We start from the raw sequence: 26,659 nt of genomic DNA on the forward strand, positions 1-26,659 counted from the left end.
TTTCTTGTCAACTGACACAGTTTCAGTTCTGATTGTTGTGGATAGAGAAGGATATCTTGAAGGAATAGGAATTCAAGTGTTGCTTCCAATCGGACAATGCCAGCGCTAAGTCATGGGTGGAAAGGGCGGGAGGAAGTCCTGGCTGACGGGGGAGAAGGTTTAGAGAAGTGAAGTGTGAAGGTGGTGCGAGGAGACTGATGACTAGGGAAGGGATTTTAAGGTGCAGCACCCTTCCAAAAATATAGCTGTTGTCATACTGATCGTTTGAGATATGTATTTTAGGACATGAAATCAAGTAAAATGAACACAATTTGTTGCATCTTTTCGTGAGATTAGCACATTAATCCTCTTTTTACCCCTTCTTTGATGCTTCAGCACTTTTTTTCTTCCTTTTTGTTAAAAAAATTGGACAGAAAAATAAATAAATTATTTTCACTCTTCCTGAGCAGCTACATAAAATCCTATAGTTTCACTTTGTAGAGCAGGACGAGAGCTATAAAATGGTATAATATAATAATTGCAGCTCCAATAGTTCCCAAGATAATGTAGCAGAACCCGCGAGAGAAAATACAAACTTCAACAAAACGTATTCGGCAGAACCACAGCTCTCTCTGCGGTCCGCGCGCAACCATAGTTCTCTCTGCGGTCCGCGCGCATTATATATAGAAGTCGCAGAATTTTTCACCTTAAAATCCGTTACTACTGATGACGTTAGTGACAATAGAGAAGAGGAACTTGAAATGAAGGTAAGTGAGGGGGTCTTCTTCCAGGGGTAGGCAAGGTTATGGTAATATAATGATCACCATAAAAGGAAATGTCTGGCGTTTAATGGCGAGTATTCTTAGCCAGTTACATCCTCCAAGTCGTCGGAGTTTTCATAAAAAAATGTATGCTGCTCCCCCCTCCTCCATCGATAATATTCCTACACTTCCCTCTGCTTCTCCGCCACTGCTTTTTACATGATTATTTTGCAGGCAGTTGAAAAACAAACAAAAATAACTGGACGAAGTATAAACGAAATTACAATACAATCCAATGTTATTTTCGATCACAGACAAACAAGGAAAATAAGTTTCAGTAAGAAACGAAACAAAAAAAAAAGCAAATAGAAGAAATGTCATTCTTGATCTCGAATTGAAATTAAGTGAGCAAAACAATTTTGATTCGTGAACGAAAACAATATGTGAGAACAAAAGTTCTCGTTCGAAAACGCAATGAAAGTAAGTGAACTAAACAAAACTAATTTCATTTCAGTTTAATATTAGTACGCCACTTTCAAATGTCCTCTTTCCTGAGGTTCTCTCCTCATTTCTATCATTTTATTATAAACTGAAACACGTTACACTTCAGCTTGTTCTTTGACTACAGTGTATTTTCATTATTTCTTTTAAAACTTTATAATCGAAATATGTTGTTTATCAGGTTCTTTTTTTAAAATTGAAACCGCAATGCAAGAAAATATGACTTTGCAATGACGTAATAACAGAGTTTCCAGTTCTTCTCCTGTTTATGTACCTAAACTAAGACATAATAACACATTTTTTCGCAATAGGAATTGAATAACCGTTGCCAGCGCCATCTGTACGCCAAAAGATAAAATGGAATCATTTCATTCGGAAAAATAAAAACCACGCAAAATCAGATTAGGAGAGTCGTTGCTTCTAAAGAACGATCACCTTTGAACTTTATAGACTTCCTCGCGCACCCGGTTGCACTTTTATGCCCGCTTTTATGTTCACCGAAAGCAATTTATCTGCATTCCTATCCCTGGCAGAGACCGCCATTTTCAGGCGCTCCGGTGTCAGGTTGCGGAAACAGTAAACGCGGACGCCATGACAGTCCTTTAGGTGCTGAGCAACTGAATAATCTCAGATAAACAACTTTGCTTTTAACAGCAGAGGTTATTTGTTAACGTGGGAATATTTTCTGCCTCTGAAAGCGTACGGCATCAAGCCCACGATGTTTTTTTTTTTTTTATAGACTGTGAAAGGCAAAATGTTGAACAGAATTTTTAAATGTAGTGGTTAAATACAAGAGAAAATATCTCTCCGCACATCAACTGTACCACGTGTATTTACCGTCAGTTATGTTACGGTAGGCTATTAGTACGCAACATTGAAACTTCTCAAGCAGGCCCGTAACGAGGGATGGGCTGGGGGGGGGGGGCTGAAGCCTATAGGGCTTGTAATCAAAGGGTCTCCGGTTCCATCCAACTTTGTCCAGTTGTTCGGATCCAACTCTAAACTGTAGGCCCAGTCCCGATTAGCTCAACTGAGCATAAAATAGACTTAAACTTCTATGATGGGACAAACACAGTAATATACCAATGCTTTATATCCAGGGTTAGTACATGAGACTTCTGACTGATTTCGTACTCTGAGGCGCCCAGTTGTTATCAAAATTTCAGTTAAAATCCACCAATTTTGCGCGTCAAAATATTGTTCTTCTGCAAGGGAGTCGCCGTCTTTTAAAGCACCTACGCCGCTGTAGTTGAAGGGAAACAAATTATATGCGCTGAGGGTAGCAAATTTCCACAGCCGTTCTTATCGGGCATGTACGATATAAACATTCACCTTCGTCTGTTACAATATATACCAACTACTTGAAACCTAGATAATCATTTTGGGACACGCTGTTATTTATTTCTACTTGTCTTCAATAACGTTTTGATATCTCGAAGTGAAAGATTTGAAACATTAGTACAGAAGTAATACAATTTCTACATCAAAAATAAGGAAGATTACTGCAATTAAGAAGAATTGTATAGAGAATCCTCTGTATTTCAGTGCGTGCTTTCAAGGTATGCTACATTGGGTTTTCATTTTAAAACTGTAGGTCCCATCTCCAAATTTAAATCTAACTCTCCAAAAGAAACTGCGTATTTCCGTGTTATTACAGTACCGAGATGAAAGTACTACGTAGAGAAAGGTAACAGAGGGATTTGCTAATGACATACCCAAATCTTTAAAAAAGAAACTATTTCCCAATTTATATCTCGCAAGTTCTTTCTTTTTCTTCCTTGAGAATTGAAATATATCTTTATTCAATCGATGATAACCTTCTACCGCTACCAAGAATTGCTTTGAAAATGCCGATTGTTTGTTCTTTAGGAGATTGATCTCAAAGGACATTTTCTCTTTATGAAAAGAGCATGAAGGAAAAAGAGTAAATTTCGTGCTTGAGCAAACAGACCCCTCTGTTGTCAAGAAAATCGGAAAAGTCGACGGTTTAGCTTGTGGAAAAAGAGGTATTTTCTTAAATGCGGAGATTGTTTGCACTGAAAGCACCTCAAACTTTTGAAAAAAAAAAGGATATACGAGGTTCGTCTGAAAGTCACGGTTCCGAATGTTGAATGATTTCGCAAGTTTTACGTAAGTAGTAGAGCGTTTTAGAATACTGGAAACGTGCCATCTAGATTCTAGTTACGACGCGTAAAATATAATCTTTTAATGCCCTCAAAATTACTCCATTTACGACAAAATGACAATAGTTGGTGCTTTTAAAAAACTCTTATTATTATTCCATGTAGTAAGATTTGTCTTAAATTCCGAGCAAGAAGTTACTAGGACGTCGTGAAGAAACAACTTTTTGAACTCACCTCGTACATACATGTTTTAAAATCTATTCAAGTGAGGATGTTGTCTCCATGGCTGATAGGTGCGATATGTAACCCGGAGTCCTTGTTTCATGTACTGCCCGACCCTGTGGCCGAGTGGTTAGCACATCGCGCTGCGACGCCAAGGGTCCCGGGTTCGAATCCCGATCGGGCTGGTTGTTTGTGAATGTCCATTCATCAATTTCATCATTTCATCACTCATCCCCATCTTCGCAAATTAGCCAAGAGGCACAAAACGCGAAGTAAAATAAACTAAATCAATCAATCAATCGTTTCATGTACTGAGTAAGGCACTTTTGCTTTATTGTGTTTATTCCATCATTTACCGAGTTCATCATCCATTCTTACGTAGGTTGTTTCATCTAGAGAGAAGTAGAAAGAAGCGAAAAGAAGAAGATAAGAAGAACAAATAATGAATGCTTTTTGGACATATTCACCATGTGTAAAATCTGATTCTTGTTCTCTGGCATTACTCATTTAGTTTTTCTTGGCAAGCTCCAAGACAGGATGTTCCTCAAACATCTTTTAGCCAATCAATGACGTCAATCTAGTATTCTGGCGACTGTTCAAGACTACATGCGTTTTAAACAAAGTGAAGTATTTTGAAGGCTATTTTCTTCCCGTTCCCCACTGGACGTATTTCTCTGCAGATCTCTTTCAAATAGTGTTAACGCGACATACTGCGATATCCAGGGCAGGTGCATACAGGTTAGTCTGTGTGTTCTTGTGTAACGTATTGGAGGTACCGAAACATTAGGAAGAAATGGTAATTTCCTGTCCTCGATTTGGACATGGTTCAATACAGTTCCCTGTGAATTATTTTATGTGATTAAAGAACCATCGCCGTTTAAGTTATGGTTGTGTGCCAGAGTTGATTTTCAAAATGTTTTAAAATAAATAGCTTTGACTCACTGCCAGTTGCTTTTTTACAGTGAAGTAGGATTGCCTTACTTTTTCAATAAAGTAACTTCAGCATGTTTTCTTTATAAGAAAGTACCCGCACCCCTGAACTGAATACTTTTTACTTTTATAGTGAAGTAATTACAATACTGTAATTTTTACATGGCAATGACTCCAACAGTACTACTTTTTACAGTGAAGTAATTGGAGCAATGTTACATTTATAAACAAGACACTGCACCCATTTAGTTAAGGAGACTTTCCCCTCTTGAGGAGGGAGAAAATAGCCTGCGATGTTGGCGCACCCGTATTAATTTTAATAAGGAAACAGAATACTACAGTCCAGCAGAATTAACTTGAGATAAATGGCCGCTCTGTGAGTGACGGAACTGAGCTCGAATTGGCTAGAGCGGGGGATTTCCCGCTGCAACGGACCAACGGAAACTCTACAAACTCTACTCCGTTGGTCCGTTGCAGCGGGAAATCCCCCGCTCTAGCCAATTCGAGCTCAGTTCCGTCACTCACAGAGCGGCCATTTATCTCAAGTTAATTCTGCTGGACTGTAGCTGCACTCATGTTACTTTAACAGCGAAGTAACTGTAACTGCGTTACAGAACATCAAAGTAACTGCAAATAGCTTACTTTTGTAACTAAGTAACTGCAAGTAGCTTAAGTAACTCAACCAGGTTCCTTTTGCAACGGAATAACAGCATCTAGGTTAATTTTGCAACGGAATAACAGCATCTAGGTTAATTTTTGCAGCGGAGTAACAGTATCTAGGTTAACTTTGCAACGGAGTAACAGCAAGTAGGTTAATTTTGCAGCGGAATAACAGTATCTAGGTTAACTTTGCAACGGAGTAACAGCAAGTAGGTTAATTTTGCAACGGAATAACAGTATCTAGGTTAACTTTGCAACGGAGTAACAGCAAGTAGGATAATTTTGCAACGGAATAACAGTATCTAGGTTAACTTTGCAACGGAGTAACAGCAAGTAGGATAATTTTGCAACGGAGTAACAGCATCTAGGTTAATGTTGCAACGGAATAACAGCATCTAGGTTAATTTTTGCAGCGGAATAACAGTATCTAGGTTAACTTTGCAACGGAGTAACAGCATCTAGGATAATGTTGCAACGGAATAACAGCATCTAGGTTAATTTTTGCAACGGAGTAACAGCAAGTAGGTTAATTTTGCAACGGAATAACAGTGTCTAGGTTAACTTTGCAACGGAGTAACAGCAAGTAGGATAATTTTGCAACGGAGTAACAGCAAGTAAGTTAATTTTGCAAAGGAATAACAGAGATTAGATTAATTTTGCAACGGAATAACAACAGCTGGGTTACTTTTGTAAATGAGTAACTGCAAATATATTACTTTTTCTACAAGTAACTGTAAACTAACTACTTCTTCAACGATATATCTATGCTAACCGAACATCTTCAATGATATATCTGTGCTAACCCTACTTCTTCAACGATGTAACTGTTGTAACCGAACTTCTTCAATGATAAAACTGCGGTAACCCAACTTCTTCAACGATATAATTGTGCTAACCCAACTTCTTCAACGATATAACTGCGCTAACCCAACTTCTTCAACGACATAACTGTACTAACCCAACATCTTCAACGATATAACTGTGATAACCCAACTCCTTCAACGAAATAACAAAGCTACTTTAAAAATAGTGACTTCCCGAAGGCTGACTAAATGTGTTCGAGTCCTCTTGAGAGATGCTTTTCTTTATATTAGCTCCGAGTACTTTCAGTTAAATGATTAAATCCTTAAACCTTTAGAAAAGATAGCACGCACATCACATCACAACAGAGGGATAAAGAAAGGCAGCGCGAACGTGAAGGAGTAGACGGGATTTCTTTGTCGCTCATCTCAACGATATCGCCCGAAGATTTCCACACCCACACAAAGCTTCCCCCCCTCTTCACCCAGCCCTTTCCCTCCCACGTGATTTTGGCATTTGGCCAAGGACACTGCAGATCGATATAGCAAGCCGGCCCCGATCTTCTCTCGTTGTCATCCATTTGTCTGGTCCTTAGAGCGACTCTTGTAGGAATCTATTAGAGAGACCCCCCTGATAAGCGAGTGGTTCTTCGGCTATCAGTTATATCCATTGGATGATCAACACTTCAGATGGATGATCTTTCATCCATCGGCCTCGAGGTTGCTGGACAGAACGGTCTGAGCTTCTTACGTTCATCCTAAAAGTTCTATAAATAGCAACGCTATAACTAATAGTTACTTATAGCGTTCTTTTAGTAACTACTATTTTTTTTAGGGCTGAGCTGATACCGATGCCGATGTATTGTTATCGGTATTGGGAAGAGGTATTGGTATTGGAAAGAAGTATCGGTATTGGGAAGAGGTATCGGTATTGGGAAGAGGTATCGGTATTGGGAAGAGGTATCGGTATTGGGAAGAGGTATCGGTATTGGAAAGAAGTATCGGCATTGGGAAGAAGTATCGGTTTTGGGAAGAAGTATCGGTATTGGGAAGAAGTATAGGTATTGGGAAGAGGTATAGGTATTGGGAAGAGGTATTGGTATTGGGAAGAGGTATCGGTTTTGGAAAGAAGTATCGGCATTGGGAAGAAGTATCGGTATTGGGAAGAAGTATCGGTATTGGGAAGAAGTATCGGTATTGGGAAGAGGTATTGGTATTGGGAAGAGGTATTGGTATTGGGAAGAAGTATCGGTATTGGGAAGAGGTATTGGTATTGGGAAGAGGTATCGGTATTGGAAAGAAGTATCGGTATTGGGAAGAGGTATCGGTATTGGGAAGAGGTATCGGTATTGGGAAGAGGTATTGGTATTGGGAAGAGGTATCGGTATTGGGAAGAAGTATCGGTATTGGGAAGAGGTATCGGTATTGGGAAGAGGTATCGGTATTGGAAAGAAGTATCGGCATTGGGAAGAAGTATCGGTATTGGGAAGAAGTATCGGTATTGGAAAGAAGTATCGGTATTGGGAAGAGGTATTGGTATTGGGAAGAGGTATTGGTATTGGAAAGAAGTATCGGTATTGGGAAGAGGTATCGGTATTGGGAAGAAGTATCGGTATTGGGAAGAGGTATCGGTATTGGGAAGAGGTATTGGTATTGGAAAGAATTATCGGTATTGGGAAGAGGTATCGGTATTGGGAAGAGGTATCGGTATTGGGAAGAGGTATCGGTATTGGAAAGAAGTATCGGCATTGGGAAGAAGTATCGGTATTGGGAAGAGGTATCGGTATTGGGAAGAAGTATCGGTATTGGGAAGAGGTATTGGTATTGGGAAGAGGTATTGGTATTGGGAAGAAGTATCGGTATTGGGAAGAGGTATTGGTATTGGGAAGAAGTATCGGTATTGGGAAGAGGTATCGGTATTGGGAATAAGTATCGGTATTGGGAAGAAGTATCGGTATTGGGAAGAAGTATCGGTATTGGGAAGAAGTATCGGTATTGGGAAGTAGTATCGATATTGGGAAGTAGTATCGGTATTGGGAAGTAGTATCGATATTGGGAAGTAGTATCGGTATTGGAAAGAAGTATCGGTATTGGTAAGAATTATCGGTATTGGGAAGTAGTATCGATATTGGGAAGAAGTATCGGTATTGGAAAGAATTATCGGTATTGGGAAGTAGTATCGGTATTGGAAAGAAGTATCGGTATTGGAAAGAAGTATCGGTATTGGGAAGAAGTATCGGTATTGGAAAGAAGTATCGGTATTGGGAAGAAGTATCGGTATTGTGAAGTAGTATCGATATTGGGAAGAAGTATCGGTATTGGAAAGAAGTATCGGTATTGGGAAGTAGTATCGATATTGGGAAGTAGTATCGGTATTGGAAAGAAGTATCGGTATTGGGAAGAATTATCGGTATTGGGAAGTAGTATCGGTATTGGAAAGAAGTATCGGTATTGGAAAGAAGTATCGGTATTGGGAAGAAGTATGGGTATTGGGAAGAAGTATGGGTATTGGAAAGAAGTATGGGTATTGGGAAGAAGTATCATATTTTATTTATTATTTTATTTTAATATAATTCTTGAATATATTGAAACAAAACTGTGGTAAATTGATGCTTATGATTGGAGTGGAAAACCTACCCACTATTATTAAGCAATATTTTGAACAACTTAATTGTTACAATTTTCAAGGATCGGTATCGGCTCAGTCCTGTTTTTTTTCCTTTTCAATTATTCTTTATAGGTTTTTTACTTTTTGGGTTAATCGCAGCGATGAAGACGCCAGAAGCCCAAAGTAGAAAAACGAATAAGCAAAAAAGTATTCTCGTAGCCAAATAGTTGTTTAAACAGGTGACAAGAAAATGATTATTCACCGGAACCAAATTATTTTAGTAATCTTGCACTTTTGCTTAGAGCTACAAAGAAATTTAGTCAAAATTACCAAATTTGGTAATATTGGTTGGTCGCATGCATGGAACTGGCATGGTTTCAAAAGATTAATGTTTTTTTTTTTAAGTGAAGTCAAACCCATGTCACATCATTGCGACTTATTTAGTCATCTATAAATAGAAGCTGAAGTGCTGTTACATCACGTGGATGAGTTGAAGTTTGAAGTGGTATCCAAACTATGTTGCACAGCGTGATTGTATCAACTCATCTGAGCTAATACAGTTAATAAGATGGCAACACCAGTCTGTATCTTTGCTTGCAAGTTCTTAACTCATCCGATCTTAAAGGCTGAAAGGTTCTGAGCTTAAGTCACTCACTCACTCTCTAGCATTCTAAAACCCGAAAGTTTATGGCTACAGCAACACAAGCCTTCCATCTGTCCCTATCCTGGGCAAGATCATTCCAATGTTTTTCATCCTTGACGATTTCCTTTAGCTCCATCTCAACGTTACCCCTCCATCTTCGTCTTGGCCTTCCTACAGGTCTATGACCATCAGGTTTCCCAACAAGAATCCTGTAAACTCTTCTTTCCTCTCCCATTCGTACCACATGCGCTGTCCATCTAAGTCCCCTTGATTTAATTATTCTAATGGACATGAATGCATATTATGAAGTTCTAAATTATGTAACCTTCTCCACTCACCTGTCTCCTCTTCCCTTTTAGATTCAAATATTTTTCTGAAGATTTTATTTTCAAATGCTATTAATTTATGTTCCTGTTTTTAATTTAATGGACCAAGTTCCACATCCATACAATACTACATGCAAAATTACTGTTTTGTGTATTTTAACTTTTAGTGTCTTAGATATTGAACGAGAGGATACAAGTTTATAAAGAGAAATGTGTTGTGAGCTTAAGGTCTTCCGGAAATGTATAGTTATTGAGAAACACTCCAATAGTTTCTACTTGTTGTTTTGATATGGTTAGAATGGGCTATTTTGATCCACTTTGGTCAATATGAGGATGTTACAATAATACATTTTTTCATCATGATAGAACTTCCAACCTTATAGCAATAGAGGGTTGTTATCTTTGTTGTAAGTGTCCTTGCTGTCAACCAAGCTCTGGTGATTTCTACTGGAGAAGTACAGGGCGACAGTGGTCCTTGGATACGTCAATGGCTGAAAATATTATGTACTTTCTGGTGATAACTATAGAGAAATCATAAAATACGCCGAAAGTAAACAGTTCACTGAACGAATGGAAAATCTTGCCTCCACAACATTATGCGAATGTGAAGGATACGATTTTGAGATGTGATCAAAGAAGAGAGACGATCTCATGAAAAACTCATAACAAAATATTTTCTAAATAATTTTCACTATTTTCGTATCACCAATTACAATGAATATGTGTTATTCCTTCAATCCTATATTCAGAAATCTAATTTAGTTGTATATAAATTGTACGAACCACAGTTCTCTATGCGGTCCGCGCGCATTATATACAGAAGTCGCAGGAAAAGAGAGCATTGAATGAAGGCATTTTATCAGCACTTTTCTTGAAATGCTTTTAAGGTAAATTTATAAATATATATAAAAATAATATTTTAAGAGTTTATTTCGTCTCACGTCTTCTAACAAACATTTCGTAACCTTACAAAATATAATACTATTATTTGGTTCGAGAATTATTAAGACTTTTAAACTCGCAGTTATTCACGTAAAATATAAATAGTGATTTTTCTACAAAACTGCTATTTTTATTTTTCAAAAATTGATTTATTGATATATTATGAAAGTTTACAGTATTTTAAAGATTTCTGAAAAAACGGAAGTTGATAGGTGCCACCATTCCCGAGATACATCAAGTCAAAAATATTCAATATGGCGGACTCTTTTCAAGATGGCGGTTGGCTACACGACTGAGCACATCTTAAGTAGTATAACAATTAATTCTACCAAGGGTCTTGCTTTTATCAAAAAGTCAATGATTCCGAACTTACCCGCCGATCTGTGATAAAGACACGCCTTTTTGGTAGTATCCTCCATTTGGAGACACTTTTTATGGTGTATCTTTAATGAAAATACATAAAAACTTATATCGTTTTAAAGCTTATATAATAGGCTACAACTTTTGTCGGAAACAATTTCTTTTCATTTAATTTGTTCAAAAGTTACAATGGAAAAACTTCAAAAAGTACTAGAAAAAATTCACTTTTTAATTATTTTTTTTAATTATGACAAAATCACCAACAATATCGCAATCTTAAAGAGAATCTTTTTTGTAGCCCATCTAATGACGATTAAGACTATAAAAGATCAACTGCGTACGACCATTGGTTACGGATATAGAAGGTCAATAACGGAGAGTCTGCGAAATTGATGTTTGGGGGGCGCTGGGGGGAAAGCACAGCGAGGAGGGGCGGGGACTTTTGGGATTTTCCACTACTAGTAGTGTTCTAACAACTGACCAAAATTCAGTTTTTACGGAATTATTCCCGACATGAAACCTTTATTGACTGGGCTACAATCCAGGGTGATAAGGAACACAGCAGCCTGTAGTACGAGGTGCGGGAAGCACCTCCTCCCGCGACGTCGTAACTCTCGGCGCCACCGCTGTTGTCTTCCCCGCTCCACACTTCTCTTACCAGCATGAAAGCCGCCCGCAGTAAGACTAGACAAGTGCAATTTATTCATATTTCTAATTTTGTTAACAACAATGCAAATTAACACTAGCAACAAACTCTAGCACTTTCTGATTGCTTACTTTAATGCAGGAGAGTTTCACCAACGCAATAAACCATCTCCACTTTTATGGATTGACTTGGTGTGTTAAGTCCACTTTATGCACAGAAAGACTAATCGGGACTGGACCTACAGTTTTAAGTGGGATCCGAACCACTATGTGCCTCTACCGGGTATCGAACCCGGGACCCTTTGGTTATGAGGCGACGACGCTACCACTGCGCCATCGAGGAGGCCCCATCTTAACTTTTATTCCATTTGTAAGGGAAGTTCTGTATTTTCAAGAACATTTCCTGGGTTTAACACAGTTTGTTTGATTGGATTGTTTAATATTCCTTCGCTTTCTGCCACTCTTTGGCTAATCACGAAGATGTGGAAGATGTCGGTTCTGTGGCGGAGTAATTAGCACAGTGACGTCAGGGTTCCTGAGTTCTTTATAACTGTCTGTCCTTCATAAATTTCATCATATCATCACTCAGTGATGTGCCGTAGACTATAAGTTTACGTCTACATGCGTTGTCTACGCGTAATCTACACGAAGATTACATTGGCTTATAGTTTACATAGTCTACCGTAGACAATACAAACAACAGGGAAGAAAAAAATCCGAGTGGTCTTTGAAAGAGAAAGTATTTTTTTCTTTAACCATGTCGATAATCTGGACCTATAACCAACTTAAGACCATCCGACGTAATCAAAGTTATCGAATATTCACTAACGAGGGGAAAAGGGATTACTGGAAGAGAAACAAATGACAGCCATAGTGAAAACTGACATTATTTTTTTACACTGACAAAAGGGAAGGATACAATTATTTTTGTGTCTTATTACTGCATAGGAAAGTGCATGTGTCTTTAAAACAGATTTCTCCACGTGTGAAATGGTGGAAATAGAAAGAAGTTAAACAAATCTTGTCATTCTAAGGGCGTCATATTTTAATGGGTATAACGCGACAAGTTTATTTTGCAGTAAATACTTAAAACCCTTATTTCTGGACAGTGGAATACTCAACGCTCTCTATGATCATCTGCTGATGCTGGTTGCTGCTTCTAGAACGATGCGCGTGCCTTGCACGGAGAACGCAGAGCGCCATGTTGTCTACGTTTATTACGTAGATTACATAGTCTACATTGTCTACACGTAGAATGTAGACAATCGTTGTTTACGCGTAGACGCCCATCATCTTCACCGTCGTGATTAGCCAAAAGTAGCGACGCTAAATAACAAAAAAAAGAAAGAAAATAACGAAAAGATAATCATAAACACACATGGACAGGACATAACACAAGACATACGGAGAAGTTCAAACGCCAGATCCTCGTTGGTCTGCAAGAATGCAGTCCAGATTGTGTTATTTACCAGGTTAATAATGCCAGTGGTCCCGGGTTCGAATCCCGGCCTGGGCATTGCTGTTTGCGAGTGTCCATTCATCATTTTCATCATATCATCACTCATCTCCATCTTCGCAAATTAGCCAAAAGTGGCACAAGAAGCGAAGTAAAATAAAGCAAATCAATCGACCAGGTTGATACTTGGATGCTTGCGGGAAAGTCACCCCTTACACCTCACGCTTAACATAGGATCAAAACCATGCGCAACATATCTCCAACAAGATTCGAACCTAGAACAAATTGATTACCGATACGGCACATGGGAGGCCATGGCATGTTCTGCTACTTGTAAAAATCAACGACAATACTATTTCATGGGAAAATGCAAACACTCTGCAATACTTATAGTATACCGTGTCTGATTTACAGAGCCTACATCAGCGTTTATCAATAGCCTGGCCGCGGCCCAATACCGGTTCCCCAGCAACAGTTTTCTTCCAACCAACTTCATTAAAATTAAATTAACCTCATAGTTATGTTTTCCGAGCATGTTAATATAGTCATGGATTTCGCATGTAATTGGAATATTTCCATGTTCAATATGCAACACGTTAATGAAATTCAGCACTTAACCAAATTTAATTAATGATATTGGCCTGATGAAACTACACGATGTCATTAAATCCAGTGCTTATTAACTAATTTAAACCTAAGCTTAGACAAAATGGAACTACGTATTTCTCTTTACAATTATGTCATAATTTATATGTACTATGTAATTTTAAGGGTGCCAATTAATTAATATACTTATAAAGTTAAAAAAATTATAAAGATTTTTTTGAGTAAAGTTGTTGGAATGGGGACATCGAGTTTAAAAAGAAGCCTTTACTGAGCCGCCGTGTCATACAGGTTGTTGGATAAATCGACACAAATGGCTACAAGGTTCGACCATAAAAAAACCGAACGTTTTTTTTTAGGAAAGAAAGCAAGTAATTGCCTTCAAATGTCATCACCTTCAAAATAATCACCAGAGGAGGCAATACACTTTGACCAGCATTTGTACAGGTCTTGGAAACACTGTTGATAGTCATTGACAGTAAGTGTTCGCAAAATACGCGTAATATTTAATTTAATGTCCGCCACGTCGTCAAATCTTCGCCCTTTCATAGCCATCTTAAGCTTGGGAAAAAGAAAAAATCAATAGGCGATAAGTCCGGAGAATATGGAGGGTGATTGATCACTGTCACTGAATGCTTAGCAAGGTATTGTTGTACAGACAATGTGATATGAGGCCGACAATTATCGTGTAACAGAAACCATTGGCCAGAATCACAGAGGTCCTTCCTAACCCGCTTCATCCTGTTTCTGAGTCGACCAAGCACTTCCTTGTAATACCACTGATTGATTGTTTGGTTTTCAGGGACAAATTCATGATGGATCAGTCCTTGGGAATCAAAAAATGCGATGAGCAGAACCTTTGTCTTCAATTTTGTCATCCGTGTTTTTTTCTTTACGGGCGAGAACTGTCCTTTCCACTGCGCACTCTGTCTCTTTGTTTCGGAGTCATATTGTAAACACCAGGTTTCATCTCACCATACACTGCCCGTATCATCTGTAACGTTTCGGTAAACGATTTACCCAATTTGTAACAAAACTTTATGCTGTAGCGTTGTTCCATCTTTGTGCGCGTATTTTGTACGCCGCCTGCACACGACCTGCATCTGACGCGCACTTTTCCCGATACCGACTGCCTGTTAACAGGTTGAAACATGCACTGACGGGAAGTTTAGATATACAGTATGTAACATTCTTATTCGTACACACGGATTTTCAAAGCAAATGCTTTAATATCTGAAAGGAAATACACTCTTTTTGAAATTGCTTCTTTACAATTCAATAACTAATATCATTAGGAACATAAAATCTTACCCAAATTCTGTATAACCAATGACAATAATAAATTACATGGAACTGAAAGAGAAACATGCCATTTTTTGTGCAACTTTTCTATTCGTACACTTAATAATATAAAAGAAAAAAGTATATTCAGAGCAAATTGACGTGACAGTTCTAATACTTTGATGCGTATCCTTTGGCTTTAATTACTGCTTCACACCTGTTCTTCATAGAATTAACCCGTTTCTGACATGTTTCAGAGCTTATTTTATTCCACTCGGCTTGCACAACAGTCTTCAACTCTTGTTTGGACTTGACGCCTGCTTTATGGACTAGCCTCTTCAAAATTGCCCATAAATGCTCAATGGGATTGAAGTCTGGACTTTGAGCTGGTGTTTGTAGTAGTTTGGGCACATTCCATATTAGCCAATTCATGTTAACTCGCGCATTATGCTTACTGTCATTGTCTTGTTGGAATCTGTATATAGGCGGCATGTCCATTTTTTGGGCATTCTGCTTTACATTGTTCTTCAATATGTCCAAATAGACATATGCATCCATGATACCATCAATAAACTGGATGGTACCAATACCTTTGGACGACATATAGCCCCAAATCATTAATGACCCACCACCGTGTTTAACTGTTGGAATTGTGTTAATGTGATCATTGTCTTTATTTGATTTTCTCCAGACCCTATTTATCCCATCTGACCCGTATAATATTAATGTTGGACTCGTCTCACCATATGACACTATCCCAAAATTCCTGGTCCTTGTGGATGTGCTCTTTCGCGAATAAAAGTCTATTCCTGCGATTCACCTTATTTACATACGGCCTCTTTCGTGGTATTCTGCCATGATATCCATGCTTCCACAAGGCACGTCGGACAGTTTGATCGGACATCATCTTGCCAGCAACATTTTCTACTAACGGTCGTAACTGAGGAACACTTAGTCGGGGTATTTCTCGCACTCTTTTTAAAATAAAGCGTTCATCACGTTTATTCAACCGTCTCTCTTTTGGTTTTCTCGGCACATTCTGTGTTGAACCTTCCTCTCTAAATTTGTTTACTATGTATTGAACTGTGGAGTGTGATTTATTGACTGTTTGCCCAATTTTTCTTAACGAATAACCTCTAAGGGCCACATTTATAATAACATCCTTCAGATCGGAACTAAGTTCCTTCACCTTTTCCCATTTCGAACACGCTGATAGATAGACGATAGGCCTACAACGATACCTACGCCAGCATTCCGCTTGACGGGGAGCGCGCCTGCATGTTCAAACCTGTTACGAAGCTGCAAACTGCACGAAATCGCCCGAACAGCGGTGGCGCTGTATGAGAGGAAGATTGAAACTCTTGCCTGTACGAATAACAATGTTGTATGAAACAGCGTGTTTTTCTCTTTTCACACAAATTATATGCTCTGTTTATACACTTTGAACATACATTTTTATTGACATTTGTTGGTGAAACCTTCATTAACATTAATTTCCAGGTACATATGAAAATGATTATATTTACTAGTAGATGACATTTTTTTCCTCGGAAATTCTATGTGTACGAATAACAATGTTACATACTGTAGCTCTTTGCAGTGTTGCCAGAATACGGTACCTTTTTATTTGGTTTAGTTCTCTTTTTTCACAGTTCTGTTTTCTATGGGCGGGCCTTGTACTTTGCACCCTTCTAAATATCCCCTAATCTAAACTTCTTACTAAAAATGTTAAAACAAGGGGTGTAAGAAGTCCCTTGAGAGAGGTTAAAGTGCTAGGTTGTAAAGGGACCTGCACAAGACAAACACAACACATTAAGTAAAATAAACTAAACACTTCCTCACAGACAGTGGAAGCTTCGTAAAAAGCTAAAGGAATTTATTCAAACACTGTCGCCATCTGCCAACAGGGATGATTAACAGTTGGCAAGAAGAAAAGTCTGCCTGAGGAAGGCAAAATAGGCACATTCAAGAAGAATATGCCGAGCGCTTAAAACGACATTACTGGAGGATCCATCCCTTGGAGCAAGTGACCAAGAGTGAGACGGCTGTGTCCAATGCGCAGGCGAGTGAGAAGAACTTCTCAACGGAAGGGACGGGACGAGGAACGCCATGCACCTGGCCTAGATGACTGAGAGTAGTGAGAGTTTGGTCAGTATTCCACCTACGAAGGCTCTCGGTTTGAATCCTGTCCGTATTACACCAGTATCACATATAGTCATCACGGAAGAAGGTGGAAAACCAACGTTAAGCAGCTTAATGCCAACATCAACACATTTCTGCGCGTTTTAATCGATGTGCACTGAGAAAAATCAATAATTTCCATGTGGTAACAGAAAAATGCAGAACCACCCGTTCCATTATCACCGTTCCAGTTCTCCAGTCACAGTTCCGGTTCCGGGACTCTTGCCGACTTCCGAAATGCCACGGGACAGCTGACCAGATCAACTCGGCGTTTCGGTCGCGATTACGTCATTGATTAGGAGAACCTTCCGGCTACTCCCGAAGGATATCGAGCCGTTCCCCTGAAATTGCCGATCGGGTTTAATACTCAGCTTCCGCTTCAGATAATTCGAGAGGTCTGTCCGACTGTTTCAGGGCCATTGTTCACTCGCATCTCTTCTTCCTTCACGGGACATGTGATTCGCTCAGTCGCTCAGCATCCGCTGGGAAAGATACCCGTGGGGGAGTGGCGGGAGCCATATGCCCCACTGTTGAATCTTCTCTTTTTTTTTTTTAAAAAAAAAAAAAGAACGTTGGTTATGTTGGAGAAAATGTGACAATCGTAAAAGGGGCGGCAAGGGTGCCATAAGGTTCGTTATTTCTCCCCATAAAATGACAGCATTTGTACGGTAAAAGTACAGCTGTCATTTCAGATAAGCCAGAATATACTGTATTCTTGAGCGTCGCCAGAAATTTTTGTAGGGGCTAAGCCCATTGATAAGACTTGAATAGTAAAAATAGTAATAGTAAACCAACTTTATTCTATAATAATGTTTTTATTATCATTATTAATGTTGTTTTATTCTTAACGGAAACTTTTCAACTGATTCTCCAGATGAGTGAATATCCAGCACTACTGTTTTTTTTAATGTTTTTTCCAAATACAGTTAGTGTGCTGAAATGCATAGTTATTATATTTTGTTATTAATTTTTACACAAATCCCTTTCAAGAAAAATATTTTAAAAGTTAATGTGAAATTTTAGTCATATAGTGTTTATGTTGTGTAACTATTTTTTTTTCAATTTTGAAATCTGTAGAATAATTTATGATTTGCTTAAATGGTAAAAAAATAAAAAATATAAAATGGTTTCTGTATTTTACACTGACTCTCGCCATCCACGGTCGGAGATTAAGTTTTCACGTGAAGAAATAACAAAATGTACTCATTTAATACTGATACACTATACTGAATAATGCTATTAGTAGATTTGCTGTATATATTAAATGTGCAATGTGTGTATATCACGTGGAATCCCTTGTGCACGCTATTAAATATTGATTCTGGTGACCAGAAAATGTTTGAAGTGTTTATAAAATTTACTGAGAATCGTTTTGGGTAACTTCAGAAATTGTTCAAAGTTCGATGTAGAATTGGTGCGAAATAATCTAATACCTAAACGTCCATAGTGCTTAAAAGTTGGGGTGGTGGCTGACTACCAAATTAAGACACAAATTGAGTCTAACACAAGATCGTCAGACTATTAGCAGAGGTGCTAAACAAACTTAAAAGCACTGTTTACGAACATTTGGTGATAATTGAATACAGCTCTCGATACGACATTGGTGTCGCACACGAAATCTCAGAAATCTACATTGATCTTTATTCCATCTGTGATATGCTTCTGAAACTGAACAAATTGACCTTTTATTAAACAAATAGTGATTAGTAACGAAAAGTGGATCGTGTATGACAATGTTTTGCGAAAACCGAGTCATGGGACCAAGCCGACGATCCTCTAAAACAAACGCCAAACCGCAACATTAATTCACAGAAGATCATGCCCTGTGACTGGTGAGATTTCAAGGACATTCTGTACTATGAGCTTCTCAAACAATCATTTCAAACGTGTTCTATAGCCAGTTGGAGAAATTGCATCCTAACATCTAGCAGAAGAGACCAGAGCTGGTGAATAGGAAGGGCGTTGTGTTCCATCAAGAAAACGCGAGACCGCATGCGCCTTGCGCCATCCGACTTTCACTTGTTCCGGTGTTTTCAGAACACATTCATTCTGTGACTACAACGCAGTCAAACAGCACATCGATAACTTCTTCACTTTCGCCCCTAAGCCAGCTATACAGAGGGTATTTTGAAGTTGGCAGAACAATAGACTAAAGTCATCGTGAAAGGCAAACAATATTTTGCGGATTTGTTTCGCAATATCATAATCTTTGTTTTCTTTTCTAGGGTGAAAACGCTGAGAACTTTCTGGATAATCTAATATTTTGTAAGTCTAAACAAACGTGCACGATGATTACTAAATTAATTTGTTAAGAATCAAGAAATGCGCACGATTACTAAAATAATTTTGTAACTGTAAACAAATGTGCAGATTAATAAAGGAATTTGGTAACTGGTCTCTTAAGTGTCAGTAAGACGCTCTATTGACTTGTTTATGACACACACACACACACACACCCGCGCGCGCACATACTTAGACCTCCCCGATGGCGTGGTGGTTACGTCGTTGCCTTGTAATCAAGGGATTCCGGGTTCGATACCCGGTAGGGGCATGTGCAAATGTGCACGATTATTACAAGAATTTGGTAACTGAACAAATGCGAATGATTATTAGAATTTGGTAACTCTAAACAAATGGTCACTATTAATAAAGGAACTTGGTAACTCTAAACAAATGGTGACGATTAATAAAGGAATTTAATAAATATCCTTTGCGCAACAGCCCATGAAGGGCCTGGGCATACCTACCGACTGCCGGTCTCCCTCCCACACTTTCTCTCGTCACCTCTAAGCGTGGAGATCTTCAACCAGTATTGGAATAGTCGGGGGGTCAGCCCGACGTATCCCCAGCCGTTATAGTAGGTCTTCTCGACCGGATTACGCTCACTCACTCGGAGCTCCCCAATGACCTCACGATGGTGGGTTGCCACCGGCCCTATACGTAGGCCGAATAAATTCCGACCAGAGCCGGATTCGAACCTACGCCGTCCCGCAGCGAACGATCTAAAGACGAGTGAACGCCTTAACCCGCTCGACTACGGAGGAGGACAATAAAGGAATTTGGTAACTCTAAACAAATGGTCACGATTAATAAAGGAATTTGGTAACTATAAGCAAATGTTCACGATTTCTAAAATAATAGACACTGGTGAACAGTCATTTCTTGCGCGCCTATTTAAACAAATATTTGGTTATCAGAAACAATTTTTTTGGTCCCTCCAACCAAACTTTTATTTTCTATGTTCCAAAGTTTCGAACGAGACTGAACACTTGCTGACTGGTCTCGTCTCGATTTCACAGCCGTCTCGATCTCCTTGCGATTTTAGAACTGTGGTTTCGCAATCCCTACAGGAAGTACTTAATTTACAGATTTCCTATTACAGACTGGGAGTCACTGAATGTTATAAACGGTTGTTCCAATCCCATTTTCGAACCCTTCCGAGGAACCATAACTCGGTTATCTTCCACACATCAATAGGAACGAATTGAATTTCATCTGGGCTCTCCGCGGGGGCAGATCTCCTGACATTTTGTTTGGTTCTCGTTATACATGGAGATCCGTTTTGTCACGCAAGAAGCGGGAGGGGAATCAAAATTTGAATTGCAAATTCACGGTAAATTAAGCCCAAAGAGCTTCTCGGGCCTCATTTTGACAGGTATCTTGCATTGTGGTCTCTTTGAGTGGCGGTGTACTGTGAAATCCTGTTTTCTCGATACGAGTAAGAGTGCCCCGTGTTGTAATTGGTTAATATGGGGGTGCGCGAGTACCAATGCGTTGCCTTTTCGAAATGCTGCATTGCAATTAACAGCTATGTTATTAACAACAGTTGCCTGGCAATGCAACCCTTGATGAGCAGAATCGAGTTGCGCTAACTCGCGAGTAACAGGAAACTCGCAATTAACCCACGAATCGATCGAATATCTGCTGCACAAACAGATACCTCGGATTAAAACAAGGATCAACTTTCCCCTCCAGGATCGGCGAATAACATCAATTTTTCAGTAGAACAAATTAATAAAAATGAAAATAATATCAAAATATTTATCGATGTAGATATTAGTTATACTATACAATAATCGTGAATGCTATGTGGAGACTGGCGTACGCAGGATTTGTTTTGAGAGAAGGTGGAATAGTATGAGGGTGGGCTGAAAAGTAATGCCTGCTATTTTTGTGTGACGGTGTGAAGACATTTTTGATTTTGAGTAACTATGCATTGTACTCTTCAGATTTTTCCTTTTCTTTCTCCATTACAAGTTTCAAACTTCTATCACCAGGAATTGCTGAACTAGAGCGAGGAAAATGGAAGCATGTAACCATTCTATGTCAGTGCACCTGAAACTGAGTGTGGTGACAGAGTTTCTAACTGCAGAAAATGTGTCCCCCAATTGACATTCATCAGAGGATGAAGGCTTTTTATGGCAATGAATGTGTAAAGTCAGTACTGTATGATGTTGGGCTGTTCATTCTCACAATGAAAACCCCTGCCGAGGAACTCTCAATTCTCAAGATTTTCTATGTCACACACGGTGAGAGCTCCTCGGCAGGGGTTTTAATTGTGAGAATGAACAGCCTAACATCATACAGTACTGACTTTACACATTCATTGCCATAAAATAGCAATTGACGATCATTTTAAGTGGGGTTGCATTGACCACTCTTATTTTCCCGAATTCTTCACTAATTTTATTTGAGAATGTTGATAATCTCAAGATTTTGGAAAGGGTTGTAACCCCATCAGCCCCGCCCCCCTCTGCGTACGCCAGTGTACGTGGAGGTGGCTGTATAATGATTGCAATCTGCAAGAATATATAAAAATTTAAATATCGTTGTTTGTTTTCTTTGCATCTTTACTGCGTACATAAAACGTTTCATGCCAGTTGATTGTCAGCACTCACGGATAGCAATGTCCCTTCTCTTTTCTGTAAAACACTTGTACTTTCCATTTAATCTTCCAAAGAACATAGGCCGTATCCGAAAGGTGCGAACATCCTTCGACAATGGCCTCGGAGTTGAGTCTTGAAGCCTTGCACTGAAAGCGAAAATCTTTCGAATTAAATTTCGGCTGCAGTGCGTGATACGGTCAGTACATAAAACTAAGAAAACATTATTCTTCCCGCGTTATAAACACTTATTTTTCACCATAGAAATCACGTAGCATTTTAAAAAGTTATTATATTTACATTTCCACAGAATAGGAAACCCACAATCAACAACTGGCCGACTTTGGACTTCCATTATTTCAAACAAGAGTACGAGTGAAATGAACAAGTCTGCATTGTCGGGTCCTGCGTGCTGCGTAATCGAATGCTCGTTTAATTGGCGCTTTCGAACTGCACTAGGTGACGTCATTTCCTACAAGACCGTATTTCAGGTCTGCTTTATGGACATTTCGGACACAGTCATAGTTTCTCTTTTTTCTATAATTTAGCCACACCACGAGTAGAACCACGCTTTCACGAAAAGCTAAGCTATCGCGTACATCTTTTTGTATGACGTTTAGGTGCTCGCATCGAGGCCAGTTACTATCCTCGAGTAAGATCCGGGTTTCTTGATTTGCAGGCCTGCCATACCTTTCGGATTGGTGCAATGGAAGGTGATCCTAACTCGAGAGTTACTCTTACCCGTTGATTTTCGAACTCGCGAGTTTGTGCAACTTTGGTGTAAACGGGTATCACTTCTACAAAAGGTATAGGCTATCACCGACTTCACAGCTGAACCTAACTCGTTTGTTGCGAGTACATTCGGGTAACCGTAAGGATGGTGCCGAGACCGAGACGAGAAAGAAACCAGTGTGTTTAAATTTTCGTTGTGTCGCCCCTGTCAACAAATGCTTTTTCAGGCACAAAACTGGTCAATCTGTATTGTATTAATCTATGTTGGAATCTTTTCTTTAAAAATGTGTTATTGTTAATGTTACAATAGGTAATTAATTGTTTAACTTAGATCAGGAAAAAATTGCTGAAACTATGGAAATATAAAACAACTATGTAGTAACCATGGTAAATTGTAAACAAAATTATGATATAAAAGAGCTAGACTTTTGTAAGCGTACGGGACATTCTCCTGGTTGCCGAAAGGCTGATGGTTCAGGGGACGATGGGTAATATCTTGCTTCAATCTTCGGATTGGCTGGTGTACTTGTGTTCCATTTGGCAGATATTCCACAAACCTTCGGTACAACTAATAGGTTTAGGCCTACAAGTTGTATCGGGTGAATTGTCTGTTTGAAAAGTGTTTTGTATATCATCGGAAGTATAAATCATTCTTCGAGTAAAAGATCTTAATGATCTTTCATTTCAAACCTACATAGGTGATAATTAAAATAAATCCTATACCACAGACCTCGCAAGGGCTTGGTCCTACTAACCCTTAGAAGTCCGATAAAGGGCTGTAACCGACTAACATAAAGCCCTAAAGGCAGAAGGTGCGTGTCACGTTCTTCGCGAAATTCTTATAACTCGCGTTAACATGACTATAATTCGTAGCCTTCTGTGGCTTTAAGGGAAGAAATTCATTTCTGGAATTGACATCAACATGTAATTCTCGTTGACACCTTTCATTAACACAACCACAAATGGCGCTAAGTGTAGGGAGAGATACATAGCCTCGGGGCGTCAACCGTCGGAACCAAAGGGTAAAACAATACACTTTCCATTTCTCCCTCTCGTAGTTCTCTCTCCCAATATTGAATCCCTCCTACCACATCTCCACATTCCAACCCTTAGTGACTCCTTCGCTTTCTCATACCTGTCAACGTTGGATATTTGGCCAACATACTACGTTCGCCACCTTTAGAAAAAAGAATCTGGACTGAAATTTGAAATTTACTATATAATGCAATGTGAATATAATTCAAACTTAAATAAAGTAATAAATTAACTTTGACATTTATCATACACGACCATCACATAGGGGCAGTACTCGAAGTGGAAATTCCTAGCTAGCAGGATGATTGTGTGGATCAACATGGTGGCAATATGGTAGGTGGGGATGCTTATGCAAATTATCCTATCTGGGGAATGCTTCATAAATATTTTCCTATCAGAAGGGATAGCGTTCCCTCTCCCCCAACGTTGAGCATTGTATGGGCCCACTATCGATTAGCCTATCTGCATAAAGTGATCGTAAACTGTCCTGAAACATAGCGCCACGGTGGATTTACACCTAGATGTCAGGACAATGAGAACGATGGGAGATGAAAAAAGAAGCAACCCAACACAAAATCAATTTGCAGCTGTGCTTTACTCCCGAATAGAGACAAGTTCCAGAGAACTCGCCTCACCTGATTTTCTGGTCACCCGACCACTGTCGCAATAAAGCCACCGGATAGAGAGAAGGGGGGGAGAAGATGCTAACACGCCCCCTGAGGGGAGGAAAGACTCGAGATGGAACCAGCCTCCCGGAGGACCGAAGCTACCTGCGCGGGTAAAGTGATGAGGCGAGGCATTGTCGTGCGAAAAAAAAATCCCCAGAGAGATCTGCGGGTGAGTGACGGCACGGATGAATCGCCTCGCAATCGCACGAGAGAGATGCTCTGATGCGGAACGATCCCATCTCTAGCTGTGGTCGGGATTTTTTTTCCTCTCTTTTTTTAAAAAAGTGCTTTGTATTGATTGGATATGCACCATGCGTTCCTAACACTGTAGCTCGTGTGTTAACAACTCAACTAGGATGACATTTAGAGCGAGTGAGTATATATTCATAAATTACTGTGACAGACATAACTTGTTAGGTTTTTCACAAATACACATAGAACCCAAAACGTGTCAATTGACACTATGTTGACTCCAATAATACAGGGTGGCCCAAAACAAGGTAATAGAAATGTATACCGTTATGTGTTCGGTTAACTTTTTGGGGGCCACCCTGTACATTAATATGCATAAACTGCAAATTATGTACTTTTTGGAGTGTCAAAATACACACAGAAATGCATAAAAGGGCACTTTTGTCAGCTAGTGTTCCGTGTGATGTATTAAAAATGCATTAATTGGGAAGATCAAACAAGATCATTTCAAATATAACAAAATTTCACTTTTAATGCATCAATTGACACAGCTAAACATGATTTTATACATTCGCAATAGGCAAGTATTTCAAATTTTAAAATGCATTGCCATGTTATTTACGTTAGACACTATTCTCTACCATTTTTTTTCGGAAAAGTAGAAGTTGTTTCTTATTGGCAACACTGTACATAGGTGGCGTAACCTTCACCGATCAAATTTCGTTCCGTCCACTTATAAGAGATTGTTGTTTGGATCAAGGATATTAGAATTATGTAACGTTGCGTTGTCTGCGCGTTTGCCGAAAATGCATACGATCTGATGACGTAAAGTGGGATTGTGCCTCGAAAATTCACATCCACATATTAGGAAGAGCACAAAGCGAAAACTCGAAAATCGGGCACAGAAACCTATATCCTGATATAACAGTATTTACGTTTCGTAATTACTACAATTTTTTTTACCGCAAGAGTTTTGAAAATGCTAATTCTGAGATAGAAATTCAAGTTTTCTTGTGTATAATGCGAGTCCATGCGCAGGTTTGGTGTTTTGTGCCTACAAAAAAATAAAGTTAACGGTAAAAATGACGGATTATGACCGTCAATTTCCGCTGCCATCCAACTTCCGTAAAAAATATGACCGTGACCGTTTTTAAATATTAACAACCATTACATTGCTACCCTATTTCAAGTTATTTTACAGATTCAGTTTTTCAAAACATATTTATGGTGCATGCAACTTTAAATTATAATCATTATCTTTATTTCTGTATGATAAAATATTCAAATATAAATTTAAAAAAAACGGTTGCGTTGGGTTTTTGTAAATTAACAGACAGACTGTTGAATTTTAAAGGGTACAATATTATGATTTTTACGGGAATTTTTAAACAGTCCTACACTTTCTCGTCTCAAATTTCAAGTTGAGACAGATACTTGTTTCGATGCCATGTTTCACCAGTAAAATAATAGTAATAATTGTTGTATTATTATTGCAGATACTCCCGTGTTTTGAAACCAAAGATGTCTTCGACGCCGGAAATCAAAACCTGCCTCTGCGGGACCGTCAGCTCAGAAAGTTCATCCAGGAAGAGCAAATGCAAAATCTGCCGCACAAAGCCTAAATTTCTGATGAGCCAACGTTCCCTGGATATAGAGTGCTCGGGGGCGTCAGACGCAAGTTGTTACGCACCCCCTACGCGTCGGAGAGCACGCAGCGCGGAGCGGTACGAGGGACTCAGGATCCACGGTAAGTCGAGATGTGTCTAGAAAGTTCTACGACTGGTTTTACTAACAGAGTGCTGCCAGCGCCAACTAGCGGCCTTTTCGTGTGTTGCCTGATCCTCATATTAGGTTATATATAGTTTATTACAAACCCTTAGCAATTAGTCACAAAAGCTGTCTCTAAATTCCTGATGTTCATACAAGAATATAAAAAGCATTGCAATGTCATTTCGTTGTCAAAAAAGTCGTGAATATTTCTTAAATATAAAATATTTTAATCGCTATTTAATTGTATTCACTCAGCGTATGGTAAGTGCAATTTGTTTTGGAGAAATAAATCGAACGCGAGTGAGAATTTACAAAAAACTTTCTGGAAGTCTCATATTGAATCATCTTGCCACTTATT

General features: G+C 39.0%; 1 protein-coding gene across 1 annotated transcript in view; it reads left to right on the forward strand.

Annotated features, from left to right (window-relative positions):
- Positions 1-26,659, forward strand: part of LOC146004021 (uncharacterized) — a 154,846-nt gene that overhangs the window by 82,178 nt on the left and 46,009 nt on the right. Inside the window, exon 2 of the mRNA XM_083142590.1 lies at positions 26,028-26,278. Within this exon, the coding sequence (XP_082998716.1) occupies positions 26,053-26,278 (226 nt within the window). The 5' untranslated portion in view covers positions 26,028-26,052. The remainder of the gene's footprint in view (positions 1-26,027; positions 26,279-26,659) is intronic.

The sequence above is a fragment of the Lepisma saccharinum genome, chromosome 21, assembly GCF_977018435.1.
Source record: "Lepisma saccharinum chromosome 21, izLepSacc3.1, whole genome shotgun sequence".
Classification (NCBI taxonomy): Eukaryota; Metazoa; Arthropoda; class Insecta; order Zygentoma; family Lepismatidae; genus Lepisma; species Lepisma saccharinum.